The sequence below is a fragment of the Salmo trutta genome, chromosome 40, assembly GCF_901001165.1.
Source record: "Salmo trutta chromosome 40, fSalTru1.1, whole genome shotgun sequence".
NCBI lineage: Eukaryota > Metazoa > Chordata > Actinopteri > Salmoniformes > Salmonidae > Salmo > Salmo trutta.
The window spans coordinates 12841359-12855785 of NC_042996.1; the positions used below are offsets into that span (position 1 = coordinate 12841359).

The window sequence follows — 14427 nt, forward strand, 5'->3', positions numbered from 1 at the left end:
GACGGCTGTCAAAACAGAGCTACACAAGAAACCCCAGTCGGGCTGACCACACCCTGAACACAGACCGGCCATCTTGGCTCCCCATGTGAAGTCTATCTGATCGATGAGAGTTTGGGTTGAGCACAATTAATTATCAATTAACCTGACACCTTAGTGACTAATAGAGTGTGTGAATGGGAGCTGCAGGAAGCGGTCATCAAGGCAGGGGCGTGTCCTACAACCACAACATTGACTGCAAACAGTACAGTAGCAAAACCTGCCCCACAGGGTGCAGAGGTTTTGTTCCTCTGGATATCCTCTTCAAATAATTCAACTGATGAATGCTTTACATTGTCGACTCTAATTCTAAGCGTGGTGACATACAATTAAAGGATGGGTGAATGCAAGTAAAAGCTTTTCTCCATCACTGAATGTTATGTTGATGATGTAATCACCCAGGAAGCATCTTCTCTAGAAATACAGTGATGTTTTAACAACTCAAGTCTGTGGAAGCAACTTACAAACACAGATGAGCTCGCACATCCAAACTGTCAGTCAGCAGTTGTGAAACATTCCAGGTGTGTGTGTGTGTGTGTGTGTCAGTCAAAACACAGATGAAGCAACACCTCCACACCTGTGCTTTCAGGACATCGCAGGACAGGTAGGCTACAGGTCTGTCAAAATGTTAGGGAGCACCAAGCTCTCTCTGGCATGTGAGAATGATGTCAGAAGACAATGTCATTGCCCCTGGGAACATGCATTAGCCTAACGGTATAAAGAGTATCAAATTGGAGTATCGATCTGATTGCAGAAGAGTGGGTATCCACTTTAGGTAATGAGTATGGAGTCAGTGTTCAGGAACAGGGGGTAAGACTAAAATATGCTTGTGTTGTTGAAAAGTAAAATGCATACTTTAAAGAATAAGATGTCAGATGCATGTGTTGCAGCAAATGATTTACTATGCATGTATTTATTATGCATTGGGCTGCTGTAAAAGGGTTTCAACTACAGACAAATCATCATCCCTGAGTCTTGTTTTTTTATTGGGTACAGAGGCCTCGTTTCTCCTTGATCACCTCAGCGCTTGGGGGTTTTAATGTCTGCTTCCCAGATGCTTTACAGGCCTAGTCTGCATTCAGCAGCAAGAACAGCAGGGTAGATACAGGAAGGAGAGACATTCTGCAGTGTGCAACGTCCACATTATAACATCCTGCCGCTGAACCTTGCAGAGATTGGCCCCCTTCAAAACAGACATGCATTAAAATGTGTGCAAAGAAAAACAAGATGTTCATTGTCCAACCTCAACTTTCCAACCAAGAAATAAGTACATAAGCCAGTTCTTGCTTGATTTTAGAAGCTGAGGACTTGTCATGCTACGATGTTTCTGCATGCTCCATCTAAATAAGTCATAAACAGAGTCCATTCTATAAATAAAAGACGTTACAAGTTTCCAACTAGCTTAAAATATATTTATCGGATAAGGCGGCTTTAATATTTCTTGGTGAACAGGCCATTATACCGCACGGATCTATGCCACCGCACAAACCGGGGGGAGCGTCAGATAACCGTCCCAAACACTCAGCGTCCGCAACAACACAACAGGAAGAAAACTGAGCATCTACTGGGCTCCGTTCCGGCCGCTCTGGCTCAAGTGGCTTGGGGAGGGGCAAAGCCATCTAGGTTAGTCCACAAACAAAAACAGACAAAAGAAAACAACTAACAATACTTCCATTTATAAAACATACGTTAGTTGTTCACAAGCATTGGCAGTAAGAATAGTACGCTTTTATCAATCAAAGATTTGCTTTGCTTCTCAGAATGACCAGTTAGTCCTTTCAATTTCGACCTCATGTAAAAATCTCGACACGAATGTGTGACGTTTGCTTTACTAACACATTCCTGTTAGCTGGGCGAGAGGTGACAGAAAATGGTTTCGCTTTAGTTAAATAAGTTGGTTTAATAAACCCATATTAACTAGAAATCTACTCTAACCAACGCCGCCAAACACAACGTTAGCTAGTAAGCTAACAAGTATCCTCTACCAAGCTAATTAGCTTGCAAGTTCACTTAAGTGATTAGTTAGTTAGCTAGATATGGCTACGAAAATTATGCATGACATAAAAGAAAATGGAACGCAGCCATTCACTCAAACTCTTTCCTCGTAGTTTGAAATGACACCAGACGGCGGGCTAATCTCGAGAGGCCTTTGACATCCGCGATTTGTAGTTCAGTGCCCTGCCGGATAAGACACCCCACAACTGTGGGACGCCGTTTTGTCCCGTCCCGTCCCCGCCTCCCTCTCCTCCGCCTCCTCCTGTTTACCAGGGCTGAACCGCGGCTAATACGCCAGCATTAGCTAGCTAGCACTTAGGAAAATAGCTAGCCCAAAACTCACCTCTCTTATCGAGGTCGTAACCGACCACCACGAAGTAGTCGGCGAGCCTGGCCATCTCGGAGTTCACGGAGACAGGCCTTTATTGCGGTATCCTTTCCCTTTACCGTCGATATTCCATTCACATTCTGTTGGCGAAAGACACATCACGGGCGACAGTAGCATCCTTCCTGCTGTATCCTGCCGCCATACCGTCAGTATGCCTTGCCCTGACAGCGGAGAGTAATGAGTCTGCGCACTGGGTTACAGGGAGGGGCGCATGGCAAGAATGTCCCACAACGTCCCATTAATGTAGTTGGGTGTTGATCCTTTGCAAAAAACTAAACCACTGTTGCCTAGAAATGCAGCACGTTGTTAGCTAGATGCTGACAATTATCTTACTGAAAACATGCAATATTTGCGGTAGAATGATTATGAACAATTAGTGTATTTAGGATACATCAATAGCATCTTGCCTACAGGGTACACTTGGGAAACCTTATGTAATCAACCAAAGCACATCAACATATCAAATAAACACGTTAAAACAAGTCTTTGACAGCTCAAATGGGCTTTTTACAGTGAAAATGACAAAACTGTATCATAACCTTTCAGTGCACTCAACGTCAATATTTTGGTTATCTAAACTAGAGACCATATCTTCCTCATATCTGTCACAAGTGTTCCCCAGCCCGCATGTCATTGCTGAAATACTCTGGAATCAGAGCGTCTGCCAGAACTGATCAGAGAGGTGGAATGCCTGCAGGAATGCCTGCTTTCGCAGTATGTGTGGTCAGAACAGATGGTAGCCCATATAGTTGAAATGTAATGTAGACCTATACAGAAAATAATCGGTATTAAATAGGATTTATACATTTTCAGTTTTACACAGTATGCTTGTATGAGAGAGATAGAGATTAAATAGAACATCACCTCTGTGTGCCGCTGAATAGCCAGTGTGATCCTAACCACAAGTGTCACTCGCATTGTCTCCTCATGATCATCTAAACAAAACTAAAGTACCTGTTACATAATACATTCATGCCCATGTCAAATTCCAGCATAAAACTGCAGAGCACTTGGTATTGTTACATTCAACAATATCACCTTTAAAATACAGCAGTCCCAACACAGAAAAACTCTTGCCCCATAACGAACAAAGAGCAACATTGTCACAACGTTGCAGTGATGTTGCAATACCGTTAAGTGATAGGGAGGTTGAGGGCAGATGACATTTATCCATCCTCTGAAACAGAGGCCCAGTTCCATGCGGCCTGCTGTCCTTGGCTGCCGACATCGTAACACCACTGAGAAAATTCCAACACTTCCTGCACTGTGACCTTTGACCCAAAGTACCTATCGCCTCGGGATTAAAAACCAGGCATGGCTCTTAAGCATTTTTGTCTTTTGTTTTTGTTCTGTATAGCCTTCTCTCCTTCCCCCAGACGATTGGTATCCCCCCATGACTTATAATGATAGACTGTCGCTGTGGGTGGTTGGCAAGAAAATGTATGTCAAGAAACACCCCCTATACCTTCCCCCTTCAGTGAGCACAGTGTCAACCCGATAGCATATACTGTAGATAAATCATTGTTGACAATAGAGTGATGCAATTTTCCTATGCCTGTCGTGAGTCTGGTCAAGGGGGATGGTCTATGCTTCTTACAGCTGACGGGTAACATGGCCTTGAACTTCACTTGACAAACTGCCAGTTGGCAGGAGGGAGGGAAACACACAAGATCCATCTCCTTGGCTGTCCTGGTTGAGCACTAGGCTATAAGGTAGCAATATTCACTGCCCTGTTAACTGCAGTAAATAAAGGTGTTCTAGATACAGAGAGACCTGAGAGAATGACCTAGAGTCTTCTGGCCTTAGTTACAATGGATACACTGATCAAGTTCCCCCACAATGCCTTGAGAAAGACAAATCAAATCAAATTGTATTTGTCACGTGCCAAATACAACCTAATAGTGAAATGCTTACTTACAAGCCCTTAACCAACAATGCATTTTTAAGAAAAATAAGTGTTAAGTAAAAATAGATAAGTAAACATTTAAAATTAAAGTAACAAATAATTAAAGAGCAGCAGTAAAATAACAATAGAAAGACTATATACAGGGGTACCGGTACAGAGTCAATGTGCGGGGGCACCGGTTAGTTGAGGTAATTGAGGTAATATGTACATGTAGGTAGAGTTAAAGTGACTATGCATAGATAATAAACAGAGAGTAGCAGCAGTGTAAAAGTGTGGGGAGAGGGGCAATGCAAATAGTCTGGGTAGCCATTTAAATAGCTGTTCAGGAGTCTAATGTCTTGGGGGTAGAAGTTGTTAAGAAGTCTTTTGGACCTAGACTTGGCGCTCCGGTACCGCTTGTCATGTGGTAGCAGAGAGAACAGTCTATGACTAGGGTGGCTGGAGTCTTTGACAATTTTTAGGGCCTTCCTCTGACACCGCCTGGTATAGAGGTCCTGGATGGCAGGAAGCTTGGCCCTCTGCTGTGCCTTGCGGTCGGAGGCCGAGCAGTTGCCATACCAGGCCGTGATGCAACCAGTCAGGATGCTCTTGATGGTGCAGCTGTAGAGGTTTTTGAGGATCTGAAAGCCCATGCCAAATGGTCCAAATTTTCAGTCTCCGGAGGGGGAATAGGCTTTGTCGTGCCCTCTTCACGACTGTCTTGGTGTGTTTGGACCATGATAGTTTGTTGTTGATGTGGACATCAAGGAACTTGAAGCTCTCAACCTGCTCCACTACAGCCCCATCGATGAGAATGGGGGCGTGCTCGAACCTCCTTTTCCTGTAGTTCAAACTAATGAAGTCGTCCCTTGCAGCTGTTTCATCTCCATGTCCAGTTCCAGTTCCCCTCTGAAGACGACCCAGCCCAGCGCTGCTGACATTCCTGGTCCTTCTCACCACTCATGTGTGTCTCCCCTGTTAGGCGCATCCATGGGTAGACATAGCACAGATGGCAAGATCTCAGACTGGCATGCATACACTGTTATTATGTAGTGTGTTGATAATATTACCAAGCAAAATTAATAAGTTAATATTGAGTTACACTTGAAAGCGCCATTAGCGTGGGAAAACTGACTTTTAAGCAGAGAGAATTGGCTACAGTATTTGTTCCTGATCTCAGTTCCTACATCGATTACTATTGTCACACAGAGAAAAAGACACACAAACAAAGACAGAAACAGCGACAGAGAGGGTCAGCTCCTCCTGTCACTGATTCTCTGTAACTCATGACACACAGCCCACTCAGAACACAAAGAGAAGAACTGTCAGGCCGGATACGATGTGTCACCTGACTTCCTGCCAACAAACCAACAGACAGGAAGTGGGTTGAAGGCCTCTTGCAAATCATAGCTCTCGTGGGGCACCCAGCGTTCAATTGCTCATCCTCTGAGATAAAGCAAGCGTGAAAATGTCCTTAATGAGGACAAGAAGAGTAGCGATCAAAAGGTTTCACTTCCCCAAGTGTCTCAGACTGTATTGTATCTGACAATAGAAGTGAAAAGGGGAACTGTTTTATGATGTTCTGGTAGTCTGGTAAAGGTAAAATCTGGTCTCTATATACTGCAGTGCTCCCACTGGGGAAGGAAGAGGGGTAGTTCAGGATGTCAATCTAACTGACGTCTATAGTGTTACAATAATACAGAATGTTTCCTCTCAAGAAGGCAGATACCATCATAGAGCCTATGATGTTTATCTGCCGTGGGAATTTACTCTTAATAACGTTTTAAGTAAGACCCAAATGCAGACTGTGTTGAAGTAACAATGTTTGTTATGGCAACAGGGGCAGGCAAACGACAGGTCAAGGCAGGCAAGGGTCGATAATCCAGAGTGGTGGGGCAAAGGTACAGGACGGCAGGCAGGCTCAGGGGCAGGCAGAGTGGTCAGGCAGGCGGGCTCAGAGTCGGGACAGGCAAGGGTCAAAACCAGGAGGGCACGAAAAGAGTGACTGGGGAAAAGCAGGAGCTGAAACAACCCGCTGGTTGACTTGACAAACAAGACGAACTGGCAACAGACAAACAGAGAACACAGGTATAAATACACAGGGGATAATGGGGAAGATGGGCAACACCTGGAGGGGGGTGAAGACAATCACAAGGACAGTTGGAACAGATCAGGGCGGGACACTCTTTGAGAAAACAAACCAAATGCAAGTGTTGACAGACTGAGGCCTGTATTAAGAGGTCATTGGACCAGTCTGTGATTGATAGAAGAGGCCCTGACCCAGGCTGCAAGGCCCAGCCTCCTCACTACTTCCCTGGGGTCAGAGATCCACAGAGTCCCCATGGTACCCAGGTGCCTGGAGCACGCACACACCCGCAGGCAATAGGAAATGTAGCAAAGGGCTTTGTGTACAGTAAACTCAATATTCCTGCTCTGTAACTATTAATGTTTTCACTCATAACATACAGAGAAGAAGCTCCGGGGCAGGTAGAGATGTCAGAGATCTCTCTCCTGAGCTCTCTGGTGCAAGAACTCTTCTGTTCATTTATTTAAAGTGAATTAAAGGTCACGTGAATTTACTGTATCTAAAAAATTCTATAAACACGTTGTATTTTGAAAATCCCTGTCCATTCAAGGTGAAACAAACTTAACCCCTGCCTATGGTCGTTGCCAGGTCTGTAAGTAAATGTATTAATGAACCAAGCATGCCTCTGAGAGAATGCATGAAGTAGATTAACTGCAGTAGGTTTAACCTTATTTTATTCTACACTGAGTATACCAAACATTAGGAACACCTTCCTAATATTGAGTTGCCCTATTACCCTCAGAACAGCCTCAATTCATCCGGGCATGGACTCTACAAGATGTCGGAAGTGTTCCACAGGGATGCTGGCCCATGTTGACTCTAATTCTTTTTTACATTTTTTTATTTCACCTTTATTTAACCAGGTAGACAAGTTGAGAACAAGTTCTCATTTACAATTGCAACCTGGCCAAGATAAAGCAAAGCAGTTTGACACATACAACAACACAGATCTACACATGGAGTAAAACAAACCTACAGTCAATAATATAGTAGAAAAATAAGTCTATATACAAAGTGAGCAAATGAGGTGAGATAAGGGAGGTAAAGGCAAAAAAGGCCACGGTGGCAAAGTAAATACAACATAGCAAGTAAAACACTGGAATGGTAGATTTGCAGTGGAAGAAAGTGCAAAGTAGAAATAGAAATAATGGGGTGCAAAGGAGCAAAATAAATAAAAATAAATACAGTAGGGGAAGAGGTAGTTGTTTGGGCTAAATTATAGATGGGCCATGTACAGGTGAAGGTAATCTGTGAGCTGCTCTGACAGCTGGTGTTTAAAGCTAGTGAGGGAGATAAGTGTTTCCAGTTTTAGAGATTTTTGTAGTTCGTACCAATCCTTGGCAGCAGAGAATTGGAAGGAGAGGCGGCCGAAGGAGGAATTGGCTTTAGGGGTGACCAGAGAGATATACCTGCTGGAGCGCGTGCTACAGGTGGGTGCTGCTATGGTGACCAGCGAGCTGAGATAAGGGGGAACTTTACCTAGCAGGGTCTTGTAGATGACCTGAAGCCAGTGGGTTTGGCGACGAGTATGAAGCGAGGGCCAGCCAACGAGAGCGTACAGGTCACAGTGGTGAGTAGTATATGGGGCTTTGGTGACAAAACGGATGGCACTGTGTTAGATCATCCAATTTATTGAGTAGGGTATTGGAGGCTACTTTGTAAATGACGTCGCCGAAGTCGAGGATCGGTAGGATGGTCAGTTTTACGAGGGTATGTTTGGCAGCATGAGTGAAAGATGCTTTGTTGCAAAATAGGAAGCCAATTCTAGATTTAACTTTGGATTGGAGATGTTTGATGTTAGTCTGGAAGGAGAGTTTAGAGTCTAACCAGACACCTAGGTATTTGTAGTTGTCCACATATTCTAGGTCAGAAATGTCCAGAGTAGAGATGCTGGACGGGCGGGCATGTGCAGGCAGCGATCGGTTGAAGAGCATGCATTTAGTTTTACTTGTATTTAAGAGCAGTTGGAGGCCACGGAAGGAGAGTTGTATGGCATTGAAGCTCGTCTGGAGGGTAGTTAACACAGTGTCCAAAGAAGGGCCAGAAGTATACAGAATGGTGTCGTCTGCGTAGAGGTGGATCAGAGACTCACCAGTAGCAAGAGCGACATTATTGATGTATACAGAGAAAAGTGTCGGCCCAAGAATTGAATTCAGTGGCACCCCCATGGAGACTGCCAGAGGCCCGGACAACAGGCCCTCCGATTTGACACACTGAACTCTATCAGAGAAGTAGTTGGTGAACCAAGCGAGGCAATCATTTGAGATACCAAGGCTATTGAGTCTGCCGATGAGGATGTGGTGATTGAGAGAGTCGAAAGCCTTGGCCAGGTCAATGAATACGGCTGCACAGTATTGTTTCTTATCGATGGCGGTTAAGATATCGTTTAGGACCTTGAGCGTGGCTGAGGTGCACCCATGACCAGCTCTGAAACCAGATTGCATAGCGAAGAAGGTGCGGGGGGATTCAAAATGGTCGGTAATCTGTTTGTTGACTTGGCTTTCGAAGACTTTAGAAAGGCAGTGTAGGATAGATATAGGTCTGTAGCAGTTTGGGTCAAGAGTATCCCCCCCTTTGAAGAGGGGGATGACCTCAGCTGCTTTCCAATCTTTGGGAATCTCAGACGACACGAAAGAGAGGTTGAACAGGCTAGTAATAGGGGTTGCAACAATAATTTTAGAAAGAAAGGGTCAGATTGTCTAGCCCGGCTGATTTGTAGGGGTCCATATTTTGCACCTCTTTCAGAACATCAGCTGACTGGATTTGGGAGAAGGAGAAATGGGGAAGGCTTGGGCGAGTTGCTGTGGGGGGTGCAGTGCTGTTGACCGGGGTAGGGACAGCCAGGTGGAAAGCATGGCCAGCCATAGAAAAATGCTTATTGAAATTCTCAATTATAGTGGATTTATCGGTGGTGACAGAGTTTCCTATCCTCAGTGCAGTGGGCAGCTGGGAGGAGGTGCTCTTATTCTCCAAGGACTTTACAGTGTCCCAGAACTTTTTTGAGTTTGTGTTGCAGGAAGTATATTTCTGCTTGAAAAAGATAATGCTTCTCACAGTTGTGTCAAATTGGCTGGATGTCCTATGAGTGGTGGACCATTCTTGATACACTTCGGGAAACTGTTGAGTGTGAAAAACCCAGCAGCGTTGCAGTTCTTGACACAAACCGGTGTGCCTAGTGCCTACTCTCATACCCGTTCAAAAGCACTTAATTGTTTTGTCTTGCCCATTCACCCTATGAATGGTACACATACACAATCTATGTCTCAATTGTCTCAAGGCTTAAACATCCTTCTTTAACCTGTCTCCTCTCCTTCATCTACACTGATTGAAGTGGATTTAACAAGTGACACCAATAAGGGATTATAGGTTTCACCTGGATTCACCTGGTCAGTCTATATCATGGAAAGAGCAGGTGTTGTTAATGTTTTGTAAACTCGGTGTACCTAGCATTGATACTATCATCAATCTTGTATTTGTTTGGCTATTTGATACTGTGATCTCCTGTTCTCCTGCCACCAGTTAAAAAGGGCCCAGTCAGGCGCTGTCAGTTCTGGAAGCACCACTATTGTCTGCCTCCACTGTCCCACCTAGCAACAAGCACCCCGTCTGTGCTACCATCTTTCACCACACAGAGAAGTGATCCCTCATTTGCCCATGAAATGGGCACACAGGGCAAAACCCGGACTCACTCAGGCCATCTCCTCCAACCCCCATCACCTTCGGCCCCTCGCTGGTAACAAGAGCCATGCAAACAGAGAGAGAGAGACGACTAGCCACGCAAACAGTCTTGGTTGTGCCTCAATCCCCTACAAACTAGCCATGTAAACAAATTTGATGTGGGGAGCCACTGTGCCTGTGAGCACACAGGGGAGACAGGAATGCTCATTCCAGTGGGAAAGACCATGTCTCCAAAATGATTTCTCATAGAGGATTTAATGGTGCCTCATACTTAGGGTTCAAGGGTCTGTTTGACATTACAAAAAGTCCTAATTTGATCATGTTTGTTTTCTTGTGTTTTAAAAAATGCTGACAAATTATGTTTATCTTCTATCTGGGACATAATCTGGTCTGTCCCCAGGCCCATAGGAGGTCAAAGCCTTTGTGTTTGGCAAAGCTCCACTGGGCTCAGCTATGTGTGCCTCTGCAGCTAGCCTCAGTAACTGTCCTCCACTGTTGAACATTCGACTGATAGGAGTTTCACTAGGGGGCAGCAATTGTAAAATAACCAGATACAGTGAGGTTTCTGGTACTGTGCAGACGCTCACAAACAGTGAACTGCACTGTAACTAAGTGAAACGACAGAAAAAGCAGGAAGTCAATTAATATATGAGTGAATTGATGGATGAAAGAATAGATGCACATGGAATTGTTGGAAGATGGAGTAAAGTAGAAATTAATATTTGACAAATCATTCTTGAGTTATTATCAAGTTGCTGTGTAAGGAAGAAAAGCAGGTATTGGGTACCCACTGGAAAAACACTGATTGAATCAAGGATGTTTCCGCGTCATTTCAATGAAATTACGCTGACCCAACGTGGAATAGACGTTGAATTGATGTCTGCGCCCAGTGGGTTAGGAAAATGAAGTGCTATATCCGTAGAAAATATTTTTAGGGATCTGTTAAGAGGTTTTCTCAGAAACAGAGGGGAACTTTTGGACTCTGGGAGATTCCATAAATCTTCCTTCAGCCCACAGGTGTTGTTTGTTTGTATGATTAGGCTGTTTTGCAACGAAGCCACCTAATCTCTGAGAAATCGGAACACTTCAGCTCTGTAATTTGTTTATGTGGTGCTTCCTGTTCAGAAACCATAACCGGACATATCCCCTGACCCCCCTGTGTACACAACATTAGATAGCACATATGATTTCTACACAGATTATGGTGTGTAATCTGTTCTGTTTCGCCCTGGGGAGTCTCTGTTTATAAGGGCTCCCGTGAAATCACAGTTAAACATTTAGCCATTTCAGAACGTTTACACAACCAATCAGACAGTTTGTGACCCCAAAAATGTTACATCGGCTGAGACAAGAAGAGAGAAGGTTTGGCAGTACCACTCTTGAATGGGTTGAGTCCCAGTTGTTGAGGAGGGAACAAGTGGTTGAGGTAAATGGTTTGCCCTCCGAGGCTACACATAAGCCGTGGCGTGCCACAGGGGAGCGTGCTAGGGCCTCTGTTATTCCTAATGTACATTAATGATATAAAGGATGCTTGCTAGTGTCACCTGTTTCTGTATGAAGAGGACTCTGCACTTCTGGTGTCTCACAAAAACTAAACCACACTGGAGAGTATACAGAGTGCAGAGCTCACTAACATCAATGCATGGCTCATAGACAACAAGCTATCTCTGAACCTCGGCAAAACAGAAGCAATTCTGTTGGAGTCTAAATTGAAACTAAGCAAGTCCTCAGGCATCAGGGTACAGCTAGCAGGAGAGGTACTCACAGCCAAAACAGCAGGCAATTACTTAGAATGTACACTAGATGGCAACATGGGAGGGGGGGGTATGGCCACTAAGGTACTAGGTAAGAAAGTGCTAGCTAATGCACTCATTTTGACTATGCTAGTGTAACGGGTTAGAACCGTTTGCCTGTGTCAAGTGTGTGTGATTGTTATGTAAGGGTGTGGCCTTTTGTATAAAACCCTTCCTGTTTGTGTCATTCAGGGATCCCCTTACTATGTGCTGGTCGGCTTGCCTTGGGAGGGCGGGAGTGGTGATGGTGGTTTTTAACAAAGTATGAGAAATAGGACTTATTGTACATGTAGTGTGTTTAGGCACTGGCGTCCATATTCCACCTAGGCTTTTCTCTCCTCCCTGGGCACGCCCTCCGGGACTGTGGCAACACATTATTATTGTCTGTTTGAGTATGTGAATGGACTGTATAAACCTAGTGTTATTTGTGTGATATTGATGTCTGTCTTGTCGGACAGTTGTACAGCGCTCCTGGAACTGAAGATGGTATATCGACATTACGTAGGCCAGGATATTGTACCTTTCTTGTGACGATGAAAATAAATTGTTGTTGTCGGATTCCCATGCTCCACTTTTTGATGCAAAGAACCTGTTATGTTCAGCTTAGTCCCAAGGACCTACCTCGAGTATTAAAAGGGGGCGTAGTACAACTACAGGAATTCAATATTTTGTTGTATTTCCCCCACGTTACAATAGCACTTCATGGTTCGAAGGCTTAACTAATCTACTAAAAAGCAACCTTCAGATAGCCCAGAACAAGTTGATTAGGCTGGTGTTGAATCTGAGCCCACGTACTCATATTGGTAGGAGCCAGTTTCAGGAGCTCAACTGGCTGCCCGTTGAGTCAAAGGTCACACAGACTAGGCTTAGTCTGGTACATAGGATCATCCATAGGGCAGCCCCAAGGTATTTGTCTGGGGCTGCCCTATGGATGTTAGAGATTCACACAATCATAACACTAAAGCTAGGAGCCAGAATTGTGTGTGTGTGTGTGTGTGTGTGTGTGTGTGTGTGTGTGGTGTGTGTGGTGTGTGTGTGTGTGTGTGTGTGTGTGTGTGTGTGTGTGTGTGTGTGTGTGTGTGTGTGTGTGTGTGTGTGTGTGTGTGTGTGTGTGTGTGTGTGTGGATTCAGAAGCCTGACAGGGAAAGGTACTTTTTTATACTAAGGAGTCACTGAGTGCAATAGTCGGCCTCTGTTAAAACTATTCCCACTCTGTGTAGCTTTTAAAGGAAGGTGAAATCCTGGTTATTGGATAGTGTGCCTTTGTGAGCAATCCCTCCAAGCCCATTGATGATGACTAAATAGCGTTCCTTTGTGTATAGTATGGATATGTTGTGTTTTTATAACTAAATAACCAATTTGCCTGCCATTTTCACTTCTGTTTTTTTTAGCCTGCTACATGCCAAACTTGCCACATGCATTCATGAAAATGAGGACCACAATGGAAATAAGTTGAAGACATTTCATCGTCGATGATTCTTAATCAAGTGCATAATTTTGTATGTGCACCTTGTTTTACATTATATATATATATTACATTGTATATATATATATATTTTTTTTAAATAAAGCAGTGTCGCACAATCAAAGATCCATGTCCTTTGATCGCTTGAACACAACATTGTTTCGACAGGGCATCATAGCGCTCTGTCGGTCCACTTCAAAGCCAGAGTGAGTAAAAGTTGGAGGATCTTTTCAAGCACAGTGTGTGCTGCATAGAGCACTTACTCATGGGCACTAGTTGCCACATTATTACACAACCAGTAACGCCAGTGCATGATTGAGAGATCAAACCAGGCGGTAACCCCTCTGTTCATCAGTGTACTGAGGGCACTGCTTCACAGGGCTGTTGTCACATGATGCCTGCTCATTGTTACATAAATGGGTCGAAACCCTGGTAGAGCTGTCCAGCTTTGATATCCAATACATCCTAACCTCAGTTTGAATCAATCAGTTACCAATTCAGATACATGTAATGCATTGCGGTATCCTTGCGGTTGATATCCATCTCTTGGTTTTGCATGGGTGAAATTATATACTTTTGGACTTTTTGTCTCTTAAAAAAAATCTTGATTGAGAACTCGACTTTGGTCAAATTTGAATTGCCATCTCCAGAGTAGGAGAATTACATGTCTCATTCATTAGGGTCAGAACATCACAATGCTCTATGTAGCTATAATGTCATGTTTATAACATGCTCATAGATGGGTAATGTATGCTTTATGATATAATGTACATTTTTACCAAACACTGTAACAGGCTAGACCTGACTGATGCATTTTGAGGCCAAGAAGAAGGTGAGTTGACTTTCTGATTGGTTTACTGCGTCATTGTTATGATCCCCCCCTTGGGAAAATAACACCAAACCAGAGATTATAAAAGATTATAGGGAGTGGATCCTTTCATTTCAGCCAAGGCTGGATTAGGCTGCTAGTGGCTATTACCTGTGTGGGCACTGATACTAATGTTATTATAATACTTATGAGAGACTAATGGAGATCTTCAAAGCCTTCAACACTGCTGGAAGACACACAGTGACAACAGTGGAGGGTGAGAAATTGGGAAA

General features: G+C 44.0%; 1 protein-coding gene across 13 annotated transcripts in view; it reads right to left on the minus strand.

The window, feature by feature from the left end:
* The window catches only part of LOC115180352 (myotubularin-related protein 5), a 68615-nt gene extending 66018 nt beyond the window's left edge, over positions 1-2597 (minus strand). For 12 of the 13 annotated variants that reach the window (XM_029742398.1, XM_029742394.1, XM_029742393.1 and 9 more), the window contains exon 1: positions 2375-2596. In XM_029742398.1, coding sequence (XP_029598258.1) covers positions 2375-2429 — 55 coding nt within the window. In that variant the 5' untranslated portion in view covers positions 2430-2596. Of the gene's footprint in view, positions 1-2374 lie in introns of all 13 variants that reach the window. The other variant, XM_029742395.1, reaches the window with a different exon arrangement.
* Positions 2598-14427: the final 11830 nt, after the last annotated feature.